Raw genomic sequence first — 19,887 nt, 5'->3', positions numbered from 1 at the left:
ATTCTTGGTTTAGGTATTCTATTAGACTTATGTCAGTGTTGTTAACAGTTTTATTTTCCAAACTATCAACATTAATAGGGACAAAGCACTTCAAATGGAGATTGATGCACAGTTTAGCTTTAATTCAATAATTTATGAGGTATTCATTCAATTAGGTTATGTGGGAGAGCCACAGAAGTCTTTATCTTCTAAATACTGAAGAAGAGAGAAGATATTTACTCAAGATACTATAATTTGCGGTTGAAAGTGTTAAATTTCATGAGAAATATTGATATATTGTTCTGAGACTTCAGTGGAAGGAAAAAAGGCTTTGGCTAATGGAATTAAGGAAGATTTTGTGATAGAAAATAATGGTTAATGTGGGTCTTGACATGTGGGTAAAGTTTAAATATTGAGACATGAAATGAAGCATAAGAAAAAAGGCACAGAGAGAGATCCTCTTTCCGCATTCTTAGTTCATGTGCTTTATATGACACAGACCCTGTCCTCAGATTCAGATGTGAGCTCTTACTGTGCTGGGCCATGCAGTGTAACATTTCCCTCCTCTTCTTATTTAAGTTCCCAGTGCTATTGATTAAGTCTGTGGAGATGGAATTTAGGTTCCCATCAGAGCCTGTACCAAATGAGCTCTGAGAGTGAAAGGCAGCAGCTCTAAGGTCAGAGCTAGGCTCAGTACAGTGACCATTCCTGCTTCAGTGATCCAATAATTGTCTGGTCTGCTGATACCTTATGGGCCACTCTTCAATCTCCTTTGACTAGATCTTTCTCCTTCACTCTCTCTCAATGTTAGTGTTGCTGGGCTCCACCCAAATAACCACATTTTGATGAGTGGCTTTAAATACCATATTTGTGCCACAGCACCCTTCAATCATGTGCCACCAATTGCATAGCAGATACTGTTTTAGCACCTAGATCAATAAGTGTCTGTATTTTGGATTTTTTAAAATATCTCTGGAACTTTTCATCTATATGATCTATGATTCTCTTTTAGAACAAGCCACTTTGAATTTGGCTTCTGTCATATGCAACCAAAGGAGTCCAGGTCAAAAACACATGGAAGTAATGCTGGAAGGGTAGTTTGCATCAGCATACTTTCAAGAGTCCCGAACTCTAGCTTCATTCTTCCAGCGATAAGATCACTGGACATTTACTGAGAATCTACACTATAATCTATGTGCTCAGGATGAGCACACATCTATCAGAGAGACATGTATAAAATGATGATCTAAAACTACTTCAATTGGGAAAAAAACAAAAGGGAAAAAAAAACACAGAAGTGAAATTAACCAGCTATTACAAAACTAAGAATGGTTTAAACCCCTGTCTTTATCCATAGTTGTTGCTATTCTGTTTACGAAATTCTGTCCATTGATCTGACTACTAAATTAAAGTGGAAACACCTTGAGAAGGGGACATTACCTTCTTATTTCACATGCCTGGGACTTACATTGGTGTTTGATGTGTAATAGATGTTCAATAAATGTTTGGATTATTTAAAGAGTATGTCAGTTATAACATGTTGTCATTAAAAGATTTGAAAAAAAATTTACAAAAGGCTAAATTTTAATATTATTTTTAAGTTATAAAAAAGCTAAAGCAGTATTTTACATAAATCTACTTTTTTTCCTTTAAATTTCCAACATGTGTCTCAGTATATAAATTTTGATAAGTTAGCCTTCAAGTACAATATCCATTGAAGAATTTTCCACTCAGAAACTATGGGACATTTCAAGTGAATTGAGTTTTGATTGTTTCATTAACAAAGAGGGAAATAGGATTTAGCAGTTGTATGTCTAGCCAGAGGATTTGAATATGGACAGGACAAACAAGGGAAGGTCTCTTGCCCGGAAAATAATCTTTTTTACGTGAAGCCACCCGTGAAACTAAATTTATCATTTCAGGAGTATCATTATATTAAAGTCACATATGAATAGCCTTAAAATCACATCAAAGGCTAAGCAGCTTGAGGAAATTCTTCCACCTCTTCTTGCACCTCTTAGGTTTTTTTATTTTGTTTTCCATTTTTAAAACTGGTGAACAGCTTCAACTTCTTTGTACTTATTTGCAAGAACATGTGCAAACGTGTGGAAGTACATGTGTATAATGTGTGTGTATCTTTAACCTCTGAGCATACCTGTGACATTTATTGAAATAAAAAAGCAAAGCTCTGGAATTTTCTTAAAAAATAAATTCATGAGGGGTGCCTGAGTGGTGCAGTTAGTTAAGCGTCCAACTCAGTTTTGGCTCAGGTTGTGGGATTGAGCGCAAGTGGCCTCCATGCTCAGTGCAGAGTCTGCTTGAGATTCACTCTCCCTCTACCCCTCCCCTTGTGTTCTCTCTCTCTCAAATAAATAATTCTTTTAAAAATGATTAAAAAATAAATTCATGAGCATGTAATAAAGAGGGATCAGAAACAAAATACTAAAAAATATTGTTTAATACCAGGATGTCTATACTGACCAAGGTTCAAAGAAGAAAGTTTCTCCACACTGAATGAAATTTTCCTTTCTATCTTCTGTATCACTAAATCCTGTTAATTTAAGCTTTATATCAGGTTAAGAAGTATCCAGTAATCAAGAATTAGGCACTAAGTTTGAAATGGAAACAGAAAAACAGTAACTTAATGTAATCAGATCATCTTCAAAGGAAAGGAAAAGAGGGGAAGAACATTATAAAAGACTTTCTCAAACATGTAACTGGCAGTGTGGAGATGAAAATCATTAATGAAAAGTTAGTTCATTAAACAATTTATATCTATAAAGTAGTATCTATGAGGAGAAAAAAACAATAAAATTAGTGTATAGTAAGAAAGTTATCAATGTGCATTGTCGTTAGTGATAAAAGGAAAAAATTAAACAACAATTACAACATGCTGTGCATATCAGGAGGTCTAATTTATATTCATCCTATGGTAATTGGCTCATGGTTTGCTGAGGACATGTCAGTTGTTTTGTAGTCCAATAAAAAAAATTAAAAATTAATGGTAAAGAAAGTAAAAAGGAGAATCTAAACCCTGCAGAAAATGTTCTATGGAATATTTAGCACCGTAAACAGGAAGGTCACACAAATTCTAAGATTGACAGAATCTTAAGATGTTAGAAATCTATTTTTTAAATGGCACTTTTTCCTTTAAGATGGATATCTGCCTACATTATTTTTAAAAGTATTTAGATAGGAAGACTACAAGACGTTCTGTGTAATCGATTTTAGCCTAAAAAGATTAGAAAGTCTCTATATTTGAATTATTTATCTTTCATTTATTTTAGAACGAAAAAGGTTTTTTTCTTTGAAATAAATTGGTCCCATAATATTCAATATGTTATAATCTTCAGTTTTTTTGACTTGGTATGAACAAAATTACCAATTATCAGTGAATATGTATCTTCAAGACATATTTTCTCCAGGTCCAAATGATATGAATTAGCCAATAAATATTACATTCAAGTAATATTAATATTTTTGCAAGTAGAAATTAATTTATCTGTATCACCACTGAGGAGTCAAATTATTTGTAATTAAAATACATTTTGCCTAGGAGCAAATACCTAGTCTTTAATAAACTCAAGAGATTAAAAGGAACAAAATAGTTTAGAGTGAGAAGATAGTCTAAATTTCATTGTATTTTTGTGTGTGTATATCAGTCATATTTTGGCAAAGAAAGGAGGGAGAAACAAATATAATTCACTGTCTTCAAACCAATCCTAGAGCAGACTTTTTTCAATAATTTCTCAGTACTTATAAATAATTTCCCAAATACTGTTAGGTTTTGGCTACATATCTTCATTTAATTTTTCTCTTATTTGATAAATCTTTACTGAGTTAATTCAGGAACTATAGGTACTACAAGATAGGCATACTTTCCTTAGTCCAGACAAAAATTGCAAAGCTCATTGTGAATGAGATAGGAAAAGACATTCAAGAATCATTTCGTTTAGCTTTTGAGTAAGTATATTTATATAAAACAACATGAAATAAATTATCCATGAAAAATAAAACAAGATGGCCAGAGATGTTTTTATCATAAGACAAATACCCGTGAAATTCAAGAATGTGCATTCAACAAAATGAAGTAATGAAAATTTCATGCAAAAAATATGCTGATAAATAAAAATAAATCCCAGATTTTGGTGGGGTAAGATTTGTTTTCCTTTAGACTGAAAATTCCCAGTCTTTGCATAGTGTGCTGTGTGTTATAAAATTAAATTGAGAAAAAATTTAATATGAACATATAATGTACAAATTAATAAGGTACTGCTATTCTTTTAAAGAAATATACTTCTACAAGACAATACATTCAAAAACTTATCTTACCAAGTCTCAGATTCAATTATGCCGAAAATTAAGCTTTGGGTATACCTTTGAGTGTAGACGTGATTCTAGTATAACTGAGAAATTATACTATAATTTAATTATTCTTACACAGCAAATCCAGGTACATATAGAATTCATGTGGTGCACGTGTGCACACACACATGCTTAAGTATTACTACCCTTCAGTTACCAAGTAATAGATTAATTGAACCTTCTCTCAAACACTTTGTCTAATGCTATAGATGCAAAAAAATTAAGTCAATTTTGTTTATATATTGGGGAAGAAAAATTTTTGAGAACAAGGGCTGATTCACATACAAGTAAGCAAGAATCCATAGCTGAATTCTCTAAATTCACATTAGCAATATGTAGGTTAAATAAATATAGTGTGGCTAAGTATACAATAAGATACATTGTATATTTGATTTGTCCTTTAATAAACCCTTAAACACTCAAATTTATTGGATTCTAGATCTCAGATCTTTCCTCCCGTTTTATTCACTTACTCTAAGTGTGAACCTAAGAAATACAGTATCTTCTTATGATCCCATGTCCCTAACTATAACTAACACCTCTGGATTTATTGGAAAGGAAGAAGTCAACTCATATCTCAGTCAGAAGTAAAGAAATGTTTTTACAAAGCAGCTCTGAAACTGTATCTTATTTATCTACCCTTTTGAGATAGGAAAGATTCATCATGTGGTAGTTTCCTTAATAGTTACCATACACTGAACTTAATTATCTTATTTAATCAAACTCTGAGCAAAGTTTTTATGACAAAATTTTTATCTTCCCAGGAAACAGACATAATCAGAGCATTCTTCCCAAGTAACTTCAGAGAGAAAAGAATAGTAGGGCACCAGGTAGCCAGCCTTCTGGTCAAATAGGGCCAGTTGTCCTCACAAAATCGCAAACTGCTTCCCACCTGGAAATTCTAAAAATGTGTCACTGCTAGTATAACATTAAAAGTAAGCGATGGATTTCTATATACACTCTAAGAAAATTTTGAACATTCTTAAATAAACAGGAACTAGAAGAAAAGGAATTTCAGATACAAAAAGAAAGGATGTTCAAAGGAATATTTTCAACAATGTTTTATGAAAACAAATTACTGTAATTTAAGGATATAGTCATAAATCTTTTCAGAATACAATATGCAGTATATTGAAAAGTGCCCAATTCTGTATATTTATGAGTTGAATATGTGCTGAAGAGTCAAAAGTAAATAAGTAGAACAGGAACAAAATCAATATGAATATTGATTTTCTGACTTTTTTTGGACCTTACACTACAATTTCACATATTTATGCAAGCCTAAATATTTCCATGAAGACTTTCATCAAGTTTTCTGTAATAGTCTAACACCAAAACATTTTCAAATGGACAACTCTAATTACTGAATAGCCCTTCTAACAATGGCCTGGATAAAAAAATGGAAATATGTTTGTTGTAGGAATAGAGCATACTCATGCTTTGATTTACTTACTTATTGTTATTTTAAAATTTTTTCCTGAAGGTTGATTATGCTCAGCTAAATATCAGGAAATACTTTCTACATAAGTTGTTGTTGGGTCTCTACTTCTTTTATTTTAATTCAAAATGAAAAATGTAGATGTGTAACACACATGTTAATGTATCTATTGATACAACATTCAGTACAATTCACTTTAAATCAGTACATGCTCTGATTGATGTATTCAGACTGAAATCATTCAGAAGCTGAAAATAAAAGCAGTCATAAAAAGGGTCACTTATTTCTCAGAATGTTGGTTTGTCAGAGTGTCTGTTTGGTATCCATCACCCTGTTAGGACAGAATGCTGGCTAAGTAGAATTATTAGTCATTCCTCTGAATCTATCAGGCACAGGTTCAGGCCTTCCCAAACACTAAAATTGAACCAGACAGCCATAAATAATTTTAAGAGGAAAAAAAAAACACATTTAAAAAATTATATCAGAAAAAATATGGTTAAAGGCAGAATAAATAATAACAAGTTAATAATTAACTCTTGCGAAGACAGCATACCTGAAAAATAGAAATTCTGTGCTTAAAAGTTAGCACTTAATATGGACAGGGTAAAGCTTAAAAATACATCATACATTGAAGTTATCTACTGATACATTGCTTGCCTGATTGGTTTTGGGATGTGCTTAACAGCCAAATGGTCAGATCAAGGTAAAGAAGAGATCAGCTGCAAAAGTTCAAAATCACAGCTTCCTCTCTTACCTTCCACTGAGGAGGAAGCCGATAACCACTGCCAACAAAATGACTCCCACTGTCACAGACACAGCAATTATAGGAATCTGGCTTTGATCGCTGGATGCTGCAACTGCTGGTAGGAGACACAGGAAATGGAGCCCATGGTTAAAGAGATCATATACATTCAAATAAGAGCTGCTTTATAGTCAGTAATGGATGCGTGGTTTAAGCAATTCCCCCATACGTGGCCGAGATTTCCCCCTCATATCTCTGCTCAGTGGTGTGTAATTGAACAGACATCTTTAGGAGAAAATATTTACTCTCCAAATGGAAATTTGAAAGAATCACTAAGTCCCTGATTATTTCCTTGTCATCATAAAAAAATGAATGTAATTGTTTGCATAGTATTTATCTAGGGATCTTGGGTTTGCAAGATAAAATGGAACTGAGTCCTTGAGATCAAACACCTTCAACTGAATAGGAGATGCTCACGATGTAAGATTTGACATTTTAGAGTTCACATGTGACTGTTCTCTAGAAAAAAAATCTTGATACCTCAGGGTACTTTTTTCCCATAGACATAGGTTGAACGTCAAAAAGTTCTGGCTATGACTTCAGTGAAGTTAATATAATATCACTATTCCCAATATAAGTTTAAAAACTGTAATTTCAAGCAGAATATAATCAGTGAGTATACTTTATATGCAGGACTACTTTGTGAAAGATATCAAGGCATACATTTAGAACTTGGAGAAGTCTGCAGTAAAAGTAGATTCATTTACATTCGTTTACATTCGTTTACATTTAGATGACACATCCTACATTTTAATAGTACAGTTACCATAATAAGAGGAATATGGACACGAGTAAATAGTTGTACCTCAATAAGCTCGGGGATATTTATTTTGTGCCAATAATTAAGCTGTCTTAAAATAAGAAACCTACAGAGGAAATTAATTTTACTAATGTTCTCAAAAACCGCTCAATAAGATACATACCATGCCATTGTTTAACAATATAATCATTTTGGTAAATTCAGAGAGGTGTTAGCTCACCTTCGAAACAAATTTTAAGTCATCAAAAGTAATAACAACTCTACTTTCCATGTTTTCTTTCTTATAAGTCCTTACCAGATCCGGCCCCATCAATAGTTTTGGACATACAAACACTTTCCTTTCTATTATTGTCACCTCTCCCTTGATTCTTTCAAAACAAAATTGACTGACTCTTGACACTCTTGCACTTGAGCTACACTTTGAACCCTTGCAGACCAGTCTTCAAACCCAATATCAACAATAGCTTGTTCACGTGTGAGGAAGACTGTTACTGATAATCTAAATCCATGTTCTTACCCTCCTTTTTCTTGGATAATAGTTGAGGTTCAGTGGTTCTTTATCTTGATTTTTCTCTCCTATTATCTGATGCTGAAGTCTGTGGTAGGGATTTCAAAGCTAGTGAGCAGTGTAAATGGGGCAGGGCAAAGCCACTCCACTATCGCAGAGCCTAGACCCAAGATTTGCTTTTATAATCTCTTAACTCAGATTATTTATACCATTACTTTTTCTCAGTTCTTTAATTTTCTTTTTGGTAAGGGGAATGTTCCTAGAGAAAATCATGCAAACTTGGTCCATATACATAATGTAATTTTTATTGGGCTCTAACTGCCATTCCAATTACTTTGATTCTTATTAATTTCCTGACAAAATCATCCCCATAATGAGTCTTCCTCATTTTATCAAACCACTAATTCATTACCACTCTCATGTTTCAGAAATGTTAAACTTTATAGATAAAAAAGAGTGATCAAGTCTGAACTCCATGGTTAAATAAAACCATATGGTTATGCAGTTTTCCTTTGCTTTACCTAACTCCAAGGTTAGAATCTGTCCTGTCTCTTCTAAGACCTGGTTCCTTCACAGTCTTCCTCCAGGAGAGATTTTCATTCCCTTACAGGCTACTTCCCTGCTACCTACAAGCCTGAACACATAATTCTCCTTAGGGACAAAGATCCTTATACATAAACTTACTGATGTTGGTTCAACTTGAATTTGAAAACAGGTCCAACATTTACTAGGTATATGGGCCAAAGCAAAGTACTTAACCTTATCAAGTCTCATTTCATTCATCTCCAAATAGGGATAATTTTCCTGGATCATTACAGTTCTGTTTAGAGATAATATTTAGCATAGTGCTCAACTATTGCCAGTCTTAAATAAATAGTAGATAATATTTCTACATATTGTTATCTGATCCTGTTTTGTTTATCAAACTTATTCTTTCCTATTTTTCAGCATCTTGACTAAGTTATCTAGAACCAGCCTCATTTTCTGATAACCAATGTAAATTCTCTCTGAAACTTGTCTTCTGTCTTTGAGTTCTATGTGTGATATTCAGGCTACATGGAATAAGTACTTTTCCATTTACCTTACCATGCGCTATAAGGCATTTGACCTTGTTGAACATAAACTTCCGTCTTGAGACTCTGCTCCTTCTGGTTTCTATGACATTAGATGAGATGTTTTCTCTTTTTCCCCACTCTGAAGTACTACTTTGTCAGTTCTGTTGGCTTCATGTTCTCTCCCCACATGTTATGCATGAACAATTTCTGATAAATGCTGGCCTTTAATCCTCCACACTTTCCTCTTTAGCTTTTCACTCTGTCTTTCTCCCTTCCTTCTTTCTTTTCTCCCTACCTCTCTTGGATACTTCTTTGCATATGGCATCAGTTAACTATAAGCTGATGAGTCCCAAATTTATTTTTCCAACTCCTATTTCTCTTCAAAGTTTCACTCTATTAAAAACAACAACAACAACACAACAGACTGCTTTCTTTTTATTTGGATTGTGTTTTCATATAAAAACAACATGTTTAAAATCAGGCCTTATACCACATCCACCCCCACGGTATTAACAAAACACATCAATAAATAAACATACCATAAATCAAATCACGAACCAGACTAATTTGATCTCTTTTCTTCTGGTTTCTTTAACTATCATTGAATTTTTCTTAACTCCCACATTTTCTCTGTTTCTTTTGTTTTTCCCCATGAATTCTATTTTTTCATCTAACAGTCACCTATTTGATTCAAATCTGCTGGCATAGTTCATCCGTGTTTTAGGTGTCCCCTTTGCCTTCTATGTACTCACATAAATATCCAAAAATATCACTTTGATCATATCTCTCTGACAAAAAAAGTTAATAAGTATTTATTACCTATGAAAAAACAATTCCCCAAATTCTCCATCTAGCATTCAAAAGCCCATCTAACAAAATTCTAACAAATCTTTCTGGTCTCAATGTACCATTGTGGCACTCTGAGATTTAGTTTTGGAGGAAGGGGGCATGATTAATCAGAGGTAGAGATATAAATAGGACAATTTCAGACTAATTATATAATAATTTTGAGAAAAAAATGCTAATGCCTCATACTGTTAAATGCTTCATTTTTAATAATTGACAAGACCTAATTTAATTTAACAATATGTCAAAATATGCACGGTATTGGTTTACATCTTGCAATAAAGTAACTTTTAATGGCATACCAAAATTTTTCAAATGCTTAAATTAATACATTTTGTGAAAATATTTTTTAGTAATGCCAAATCACAAGCATTCATATTTACATGTTTTTATCTACTGTTCGCTTTAATCAGATCTTTTTGTATAATAGACAATTAAATCGGGCTATGAGGGAGGATTTAATAATACATTTTCATTTTTTTTTTAATTCAGCGTTTTCTAATTTCCTTGATGGGCTTTAATTATTATACTATTTCAAATGTTCTAATTATTTTGTGAGCTATTTCTAATAAAAATAATTCATCAAGATTTTGTATTATTTATTTCTTTGTTTGCCCTGACTGCATCAATAATATCTCCAATATATCAACTAACTTGAAAATATATAGAATTGATAAGGTACTGTCAATGTCTTCATACTTCTTCAGGGAAAAAAATTATAAGCCCATGATCCATGATTATCGTTTTAATATATCATTAAGTTTTTTAATCTTTAAAGATATAAACCTCTAGTCACTCACATTTCCTATTGTTCTTATATGTCATGTAGTTTTGGAAGAATTGTTGAAGAATATTTTGGGAATGCTTAAAAGCAAATTTGGGGCAACATAACACACTACTATTAAAAGGATATAAGTTATAAACATTAATATTCTTTAGTAAACAATGTTTCTTTTTTTCAATCATTATATACTTACATTATCCTTGGAAACTTTAAGATAGCATACACTGAAAAATCACATTGATTGCCACATTTTGCTTCTCAAACTACTGGTTGCAAACCCATATTACACAGATATTTTCTACATTTAAGCTCTATATTTGAAAAGTTAATCATGAAGCTGAAAATATTGTTAAAGCCAGATTATAAGGGTTTTTGAAGGCCAGGCTGAGAATTTGGGATCTTTCTATCACAGCTGTAACTATTAATTTTCTTGATTAAAATAATTTGATCAAAGCTACAATTTTTGATATGTAATATGAGTACATAGGAGTTAGTGAGGATACTTAACACAGCATGGCAGGCAAATATGCACATGAAAAGATGTTGAACAGCATTAGCCATCAGGGATTTCAAATTAAAACCATGACGAGATATCACTACCCACCTGTCCGAAATGACTAAAAGAAAAATATAGTGAGAACAGCAAATGCTGAGGAGGATGTGGAGAAACTGATCACTCAGACAATCCTGGTGGGACTGTAAAATTTACAGCCACTCTGGAAATCTGTTTGGCAGTTTCTTACAAGATTAAACATAAAATTGCCATATGATGTAGAAATTGTACTCTTGGGTATATATCCCAGGGAAATGAAAACTTAGATTGAAGCAAAAACATGTATATGAATATTCATAGCATGTTTTTTGGTAATAGCAAAAATTGGTATTAACCCAGATGTCCTTCAACAGGTGAATTGTTAAATAACCTGTGGTCCACATGTACCATAGAATACTACTCAACAATAAAAAGAAACAAAATTGATATACATAACAATTTATATGAATCTCCAGGGAATTAAGTCAATTCTAAACTGTCACAGACATATAATTCCATGTATAGAACATTCCTGAAATATCATATTTTTTAATTATATTATGTTAGTCACCATACATTAGTTTTTGTTACCATACATCATTAGTTTTTGATGTAGTGGTCCATGATTCATTGTTTGCCTATCACACCCAGTTCTCCATGCAATACGTGCCCTCCTTAATACCCATCACTGGTCTAACCCATTCTGCCATACTCCTTCCCTCTAAAATACTCAGTTTATTTTCTGTAGTTCATAGTCTCTCATGGTTTGTCTCCTCCTCTGTTTCCCCCCTTCATTTTTCCCTTCCTTCTCCTAATGTCCTCCCTGCTATTCCTTACGTTCCACAAATAAGTGAAACCATATGATAATTGTCTTTCTCTGTTTGACTAATTTCACTTAGCATAATATCCTCCAGTTCCATCTATGTTGATGCAAATGTTGGGTAATCCTTTCTGATGGCTGAGTAACATTCCATCGTATATATGGACCACTTCTTCTTTACCCATTCGTCTATTGAAGGGCATCTCCGCTCCTTCCACGGTTTGGCTATTGTGGACATTGCTGCTATGAACCCTGGGGTTTATATGGCCCTTCTTTTCACTATATCTGTATCTTTGGGGTAAATAACCAGTAGTGAAATTGCTGGGTCATAGGGTAGCTTTTTGAGGAAACTCCACACTGTTTTCCAAAGTGGCTGTACTAACTTGCATTCCCACCAACAGTGTAAGAGGGTTCCCCTTTCTCCACACTCCAACATTTGTTGTTTCTTGCCTTGTCAATTTTTGCCATTCTAACTAGTGTAAAGTGGTATCTCAATGTGAAATATCATATGTTTTGAAATGGATGTTTAGAAATTAGTGGTTGTCAGTGATCAGTTATGGCACAGGAACTATTCCCAAAGGCAGTTGGTATAGTTATAAAAGGGCAGCCTGAGGGATCTTTGTGAGGTTGGCACTATTTAGTATTTTGACTATGATGGTAGGTATACAAATCTATACAACTGACCAAATTGCAACCAACTTAATATACACACATGTCTATATACACACATAAAAAAGAGCAGAAGGAAATGTGAGCAGATTGGTGGATTGCATCAATGTCAGTATCCTGAAGGTGATATTATGCTATAGTTTTGCAAAATGTTACCATTGGGGGAAACCCAGCAAATTGTACAAGAATTTGCTCTGCACTGTTATATAAATTTGCATATAAAACTCCACTTATCTAAAGAAAAATTTCATTTAAAAAACAGAATAACATTATTCTAGCAATTGAGTTATACAGATTTGAGTCAAGTAGATAAGAATTAGATGAAAGGAAGTGATGCATTGGTGAAAAAAATCATAAAAGAAATACAAAGGTGTTTGATAAATCTTGGCAAGTGGGAGTTAAGAAAAATTCAGTGATAGTCTCAAAGTTTCAAGACAATTTATGTTAAAAGAAAGCAGAAAAAAAAGAGTCAACTAGATTGGCTGGATGGTTTCATTCATGCTAGGTTTATTTGCTGGTGCATTTTTATCATTGCTGTTGGGAAAAGGGGTAATATATGGGGTCAATTTTAAACATGTTATTTATATGCATAACAAAATTAAAATAAAGTGGATAATAGGCAGTTATAAAATATAAACTGAAGCTTGAAAGAGAAAGAGCAGTCTGAGATTTTTCCATCCAAATCCTCATTGTAAATAGCCTTTCTAAAATAAAGATTTTATATTCTTGTGCTTACTGTTTGCATTCGGTTTTAGGACTATATGAATGACATAAAAGATAATATCATAATAATTTTATGACCTATGTATAATATAAATTAAAATTTATAAATTTTAAAAATTAAGAAAATCAATAACATCATGCATCGTTATTATGAATTGAGTAACCAATTAGAAAAGCCTTTTTAAAGTCTATGTTCAAGGTAATGATCTTCAGATAATTTTCTTTTTTTTTCTGTCCTAACATACCTGAATGATAAGATAGAATTTTCTTAGTATTGGTGTCTCATTATTCTTAACTGTCATGAACCAAACAAAAATACACACACCACACATTTGACATTTCATACTACTCCTGTATGTTATTTTCTTCAAAACCAAATATTAATAGTGTCAGTTTTTCATCTATAAATAAAAGTAAGCTATTGTTTTCTTCTAATCGTGCTTTTAATGTGTGCTTTAGGACAAGTAATCTAAATATTTTGTTTGATGTTAAAGAGAAAAATGTTTTATGCTATTTTATTTAAAAAATGGCATAAGAAGTGTTTTCCAGAAATATTTCTAGACCCTTCACTCGGAGATACTGCCAGAGATTTTGATTTTTCAAAATGATCAGATTGTTTGCTGGGAGCGCCATTTTCTTGCCAAACTTAATACTTCTGCATGCTCCCTGTAGAATTTTCATAGAAAGACTAAGCCTGATAGCATTGTTCAATAAAACAAGTAAAAGTAAATAGCAATAATTCAATAAAGTATGGCAGCTGTGGGAAAAAAGTCTTTAAAAGCAGGTTTAAACATTTCTTAAGGATCTCCTGATGTTTCATCTCCCAGTAGACTAAATGTGATGAGGGGCAGGGACCGATGCGTTAACCCACTAACCTACCATAATCGCATGACAGATGCTTCCTACCTGAAGGGGTCATGCCTGGGAGAGAGAGAGGAGCAGGAGACTGACAGAATGCCCGGGGAGAGTATTGATCCTCTCTTTTCTGGTAACTATTACAGAGACATGAGTTGACAGTAATTAAAATGACTTACACACTGGGATGGTTTCAAACTCAAATCTTCGACTGAAGACACCATAGCCTGCTGCTGTGCGCGCTCGAATTTGGAAGACATATACTGAAGCTGGTTTCAAGCCCTCTGCAGTTACAGTTGTCTCTTTAGATTTGATAATTGTATAGCTGGTTTCTTGGTCCTTCGGTTACACATGTACATAAAATAAAAAGGTCAACATATGAATTAATAATGACAACAAAACTTAGGATCATAAATCAGAGTATCAGAAACTAATAACCTTGCTATTAATACAAATATAATCTTTTATGAAAAAAAATCTACACATCCTAGGTGTGCTGTCTATATAACCCTAAAAGTATTTCTTAGAACACAAAGATGGTGGGTAACATGTTCTGCAGTCATCCACCATACTTATCTTCGGCACAAATAAATTTGTAAACTTTTAAAATATGATTTGCAGGAGATGAATTATTTTACAGACTCTATTTTAGTATTGGTATTTGTGTGCTTATTTTTCTCATAAATTTTTTATTGGAGCACATCTAACATGCTGCCTGTTCACAGAGAAAGGGGGCAAGGCCTCATATATTGCCAGGTAAGACTTATGCTTTATACCTTTGGTGAGTTTGATTTCTAATTATATTTAGGGCTCGGGAAAAGGAATGAGGACTTCCCTGGAGAATTTTAATTTCAATTCATTAAGTCTAAACAGGGATTACTAAAGAAAAACTAAAGAAACATATTTTATTTCTTTTTAAAAAACTTTCTATTTTTTCACATTTATGTGTTTGAGCTGGGCAAGTAGTGAATGGAGATGGAGTGAAAAAAATATCACTGTAAAGATAGGTTTGGAAACTGTTCCTATTTTGACTGCTACCAAAGTCTAGACTTCACTATACATAACTTCTTTTTTTTTTTTTATTAATAATGATTTTTTATTATATTATGTTAGTCACCATACAGTACATCCCCGGTTTTCGATGTAAGGCTCGATGATTCATTAGTTGTATACATAACTTCTTACCTCTGAGGTTACCACACTGAATCTTAGACCTACACATTGTATCTTAAACCTACAAAGATCTAAACACACGAAGTCCCTGTTTTGAACTTTCTCCTCCCTTGTATTTTTCTGTGTGAATTCTTGACTACACTTGTATTTTCCTTAAGGTGTTTCCACAATTACTGCATTTCTGATAGATATTACAGGATGAATTAATGAATGGTTTTTAGGAATTGGTCTTTACTTACAGTATCTTGATTGATGACTGTAAACCATCATTTTCTAGATCATTTCAAAAAATTTTACTTTACTAATGAAAACATGTATTGAGGGTGTTTTTTAAAGATCTAATGGGAATAACATGTAAAGGATTCGTTTTTCTGAAATGAGGAAAAAATTTGGAAACAAAAATAACAATATAACAATAACAATAGCAGCATACCATGCTGTGACTTTAGCGTGGACACAGAAGCATGTGCTATAATACAATAGGTCCATTTTCACTTTTATCCTCAGTTTTCTTATCTGTAAAGTTGGGATAGAAATTGGTGCCTGGATATCCTCACAGAAATGTTGTAAGAATGAAAAAGGTAATGTATGTGAAAACACTTAATAAACTAGAAACTATATGGTTTGTCATAATTATTATTTAATTTTTTTCTACTTTAACACATCAACATCAATTGCTAATCATGTTCTATTCTATCACCAGTACAATCTAAAATATACAACCTATCAAACATTTTTTTAAAAGCAGTTTTACCATTCCTCATTTAATACAGTCAAACGTATAGAATTATCTTGGGGTTAAGTTCACCCAAATTTCTATCTACATAGGTATGTTCTAATTTTTAATGCAAATAGGTTTTTTGATTCACTCTACACAAACAACTATTTTTTAAATTTTTTTAATGCACAAATTAATTTAAGTGCCAAATCTTTAGAGTGTTTAGGAAATATTATTAGAGCTTTGCAAAGGATTTAAAGTAGGTCATTAAATCCTATTAAATTGTACCTAGTAATGTCAGTCATTTTCTTCATTCGCAAACATTTACTGACTTTCTCCTATATACTCTACTACCCCTTCTATATACTAGGAATAAAGCAGTAAAAAAAAAAAGCAGACAATTTCTTGATGTGTTCCTTTAAAGGAGGTAAATAGCTTCTATAAACTATTATAGTTACTGATGTTCTGTGGCTGCTCAAGCTTAAGACTGAATAGGCAAGACTTTCTCAATAATATGATACTTTTTGCTTTGGCTATGACTGAAGCAGTAATTTCAGTAAGAAATGATAAAATATCTGTTTTCATTATTTGAATTTTGTTTAAAGAGAAGTTGGTGTAAAAATCTAGACAAAACTAAAGATTCTGGTATTTTTGATAGAATTATGATTTTTACCTAAAATATTAACATTTATAATGTAGAGTAAGAGGTTTTTGGTTTATTTGTTTTATAAAAGAGCACAGGAATATCAAGGTTAGAATTTAAGCCATGCTATTGTCTAAGGAAGTGTGCAAATGTGGATACACAATTCAACCTCAGTTTTTTCTTCTTTAAAATGGGATAAAATTATTATCAAGAGCATTGTGAGCAATAGAGATGGAGATATACGTAGCACCCAGCACAACCTCCACAACATAACCAGTTCTAGGTAAATTTGACTTGAGTCTGTAGCATGATGGCAAATTTAATAAAAAGGAAAAAAAATTAAAAAGTTTGTTGTAAACTAACTACTGAAGTCATGATTACTATGTTTTATAAAATATTAGAAGTTGACACTTTTGCCAGGTGGGGTGGCAGGGAAAGACAAGGAAACTGGCATGCTGCGCCTTGAAATAATGCGTGATCTAATATCACTTGCACAAAATTACACAACATTTGATTTATACACTAACATGTATGTCTACATGGTTCCTTATCTGAGTTCTAATTTTACATTGTCTCTCTGGGTCAATTAAAATCTATAGTATCAGAGGGACTCACCAAAGCCTATATCAAAGGGATGGAAAACCGCAAATACACATTTTGAATTACCTAAGTATCTTTCAAAATTTGCTTCTGTTCCACTCTTTTCAGTCACGGTCATATTATAATTTCCTTTTTTATCACAAACCCTGTATATACGTCTTCAACACCCGCGACCACCGGGCTGCCAGATCCTGGTCAGGGCAATGGCTTTTGCTGCCTTCATGCTCCCGCTGAGCAAATGAGCTACATTCCCCAGCTGCTTAGCAAACACTGTTCACATGCAGCGAGGGGAGGGCCTCAGCAGAAGGAGCCAGCTGGCAAACACCCTGCCAAGGGGCAGCTTCCCTTTGCCTCTGCCTTTAATTAAGAGATGGCAATGGGCCCATCACCATGCAGGAGCAGAGAGGCCCAATGACCTCTATTAGAGCAGGGCAATGGCAGGCAGTAATGCCAGCTGGCAAATGCAGGAGCCTTGGAAAGCTCTGCCACCTGTGTCTGGCCAAGAGCCATCCAATAAAATGGTGGTGTCATTCTGAAGGCTCAAAATGAACTCTGGAAACCTATCAGGATCCCCACCTCAATACATGCTATAAAAGCTCATTATCTTTTTCTTCTTCTTCTTTTTTTTTTTTCTGAAAGTGTTTTTTTAAAAAAAAAACTTTCATGTATTTTATTGGTATGCTCAATAATTTTGCTTGGCAAAAAGTTCTGGAAGTTAATATTTTCATTGTAAAAAGGAAAATACTGACCAAGAGAAGTTAATAATTTCCTCCAAATAATATATAAAGGTTTTGCTGCTTTTAATGAGGGTAAGTGGACAACTTGTTACTCATTTATTGAGACTATATATAGAAACATTTTCCTAAGTTATTTTTTCTTATGTTGAGTTATGCAGATAATAGAATGTATTAACACAGCATTAAATGTAAGATATTAAATATAAAACTAAATTTTTATGAATTAAGTATAATTTTAAAAATTGAACTATAAAGAAAATAATTCTACAACATGGATAAAATTCATTAGAAGGAATATTAAGAGAAAAGGACTTTGCCTACCACTTATTGAAAAACTCTTTGTTTAACAGAAGTAGCAACTTAAAGGAAAAAAATGAAAAAACCTTGTTTTTATTGAGTGTTATGCATATCAGACTCATGCACATGCTGGTAATAGTAAAAACAATGAAAGATTACTCATAAGGGAAAAAAATAAGATAATTTCATTAGAAACAAAAAAAGAAAACCAGACATTGGTCCAGCTAGTTGCTTCAGGGGAAGAAAAATCATACAGAAAAATAATGACTTGTCAAATTTTAGTTTTCTTGCTGTTGAACTTTATTTCATCTACAATGTATATTCAAATATAGAGTTTTGGTGAATAGCTTTTTAAAATTTTTTAAATACTCCCTTTTTAAAACTTATATCCTTTTAAAGTAGGCTCAGTGCCCTATTTGGGGCTCAAACTCACAACCCCAAGATCAAGAGTTGTGTGTTCCACTGACTGAGCCAGCCAGCACCCTGGTGCATCATTATTTTTAAAGGTCATTATGCATTTCAACTTTTTTTGAAATCAACTTCAATTACAATAAAAATCTGAAACTCAGAATACTTACAGAAAATCAGTCTATGCTATATATGTATATATATATCCAGCTTCTCATTAGTATATAGTAATAAAATTTACCAAAAAAATGAATAAGGATTGTAAACCTTAATTTAACAAATTATTTTTAGATATAGCATGTGTTTAGATTGCAGCCCTCTAAAATTTAAAATGCAGTTTGGATACTACTCCCAGAGAAACAAGAATCAGTGAAGAATATTAATGACACAACATTTTACTTGATTTGTCTTATTTTTTATAATAAGTACTGAAAACCATATCCCAATATAGTTTTTTTTTTTCAAAGATTTTATTTTTAAGTAATCTCTACACTCAGTGTAGGTCTTGAACTCATAACCTCCGAGATCAAGAATTGCATGCTCCTCTGACTAAGCCTGCCAGGTGCCCCTATACCAACATAGTTTTGTCTCATACGTATTCTCTTAGGACATTCTTGGTGAATAATGTATTTGATAATATATTTTTTTTATGAAATAGAAATATCTTCATTTCTGTTCCCTAATGATCCAATAGTTATTTGTAATGCTATCAGCAAGTCATTCCTAGGAGGATAACAAAGTAATCCCTCAAAAATTATAATCTGCTATTTATTAATCTATTTATAAAATCAATATAAGAACATTGTAGAAGTATTCAAAACCTAGAAAGGATATGTAGACATCCCCATTTTCCCCTTGCCCCCCAACTACTGTTTTATTCTCTATCATTATTGTTAAATCAATGAATAAAAGAAACAATTTACAGAGGTAATTGTTAAATCAATGGATAAAAGAAATAATTTTTAAAAAAATCTCTATAATGCTATGCATTAAATTAATGTATTTCAATGTATTTACCTACACTCTTTCATCTATGCATATACACAAAATGCTGAATTTTTAAATAACTTTCATTAATAGAATATAAGTATTTTTCCTGATATATTTGCATTAGTACAAGGAGAACCATTTATTCTCTCTCTCTCTCTCTCTCTCTCTCTCTCTCTCTCTCTCTC

At 32.6% G+C, this 19,887-nt stretch overlaps 1 protein-coding gene across 4 annotated transcripts in view; it reads right to left on the bottom strand.

Annotated features, from left to right (window-relative positions):
• The window catches only part of EPHA5 (EPH receptor A5), a 334,944-nt gene that overhangs the window by 71,550 nt on the left and 243,507 nt on the right, over positions 1 to 19,887 (bottom strand). For 2 of the 4 annotated variants that reach the window (XM_040625400.1, XM_040625402.1), the window contains exons 7-8: positions 14,316 to 14,475; positions 6,537 to 6,642 (exon numbers count right to left, since the gene is read on the bottom strand). In XM_040625400.1, the coding sequence (XP_040481334.1) occupies positions 6,537 to 6,642; positions 14,316 to 14,475 (266 nt within the window). The remainder of the gene's footprint in view (positions 1 to 6,536; positions 6,643 to 14,315; positions 14,476 to 19,887) is intronic. The other 2 variants (XM_040625401.1, XM_040625403.1) reach the window with 1 other exon arrangement.

Source organism: Ursus maritimus, unplaced genomic scaffold, assembly GCF_017311325.1.
Source record: "Ursus maritimus isolate PB19 unplaced genomic scaffold, ASM1731132v1 scaffold_8, whole genome shotgun sequence".
Lineage (NCBI taxonomy): Eukaryota > Metazoa > Chordata > Mammalia > Carnivora > Ursidae > Ursus > Ursus maritimus.
The sequence above is the reverse complement of the archived record's forward strand: the minus strand, read 5'-3'. Positions and strand labels throughout refer to the sequence as shown.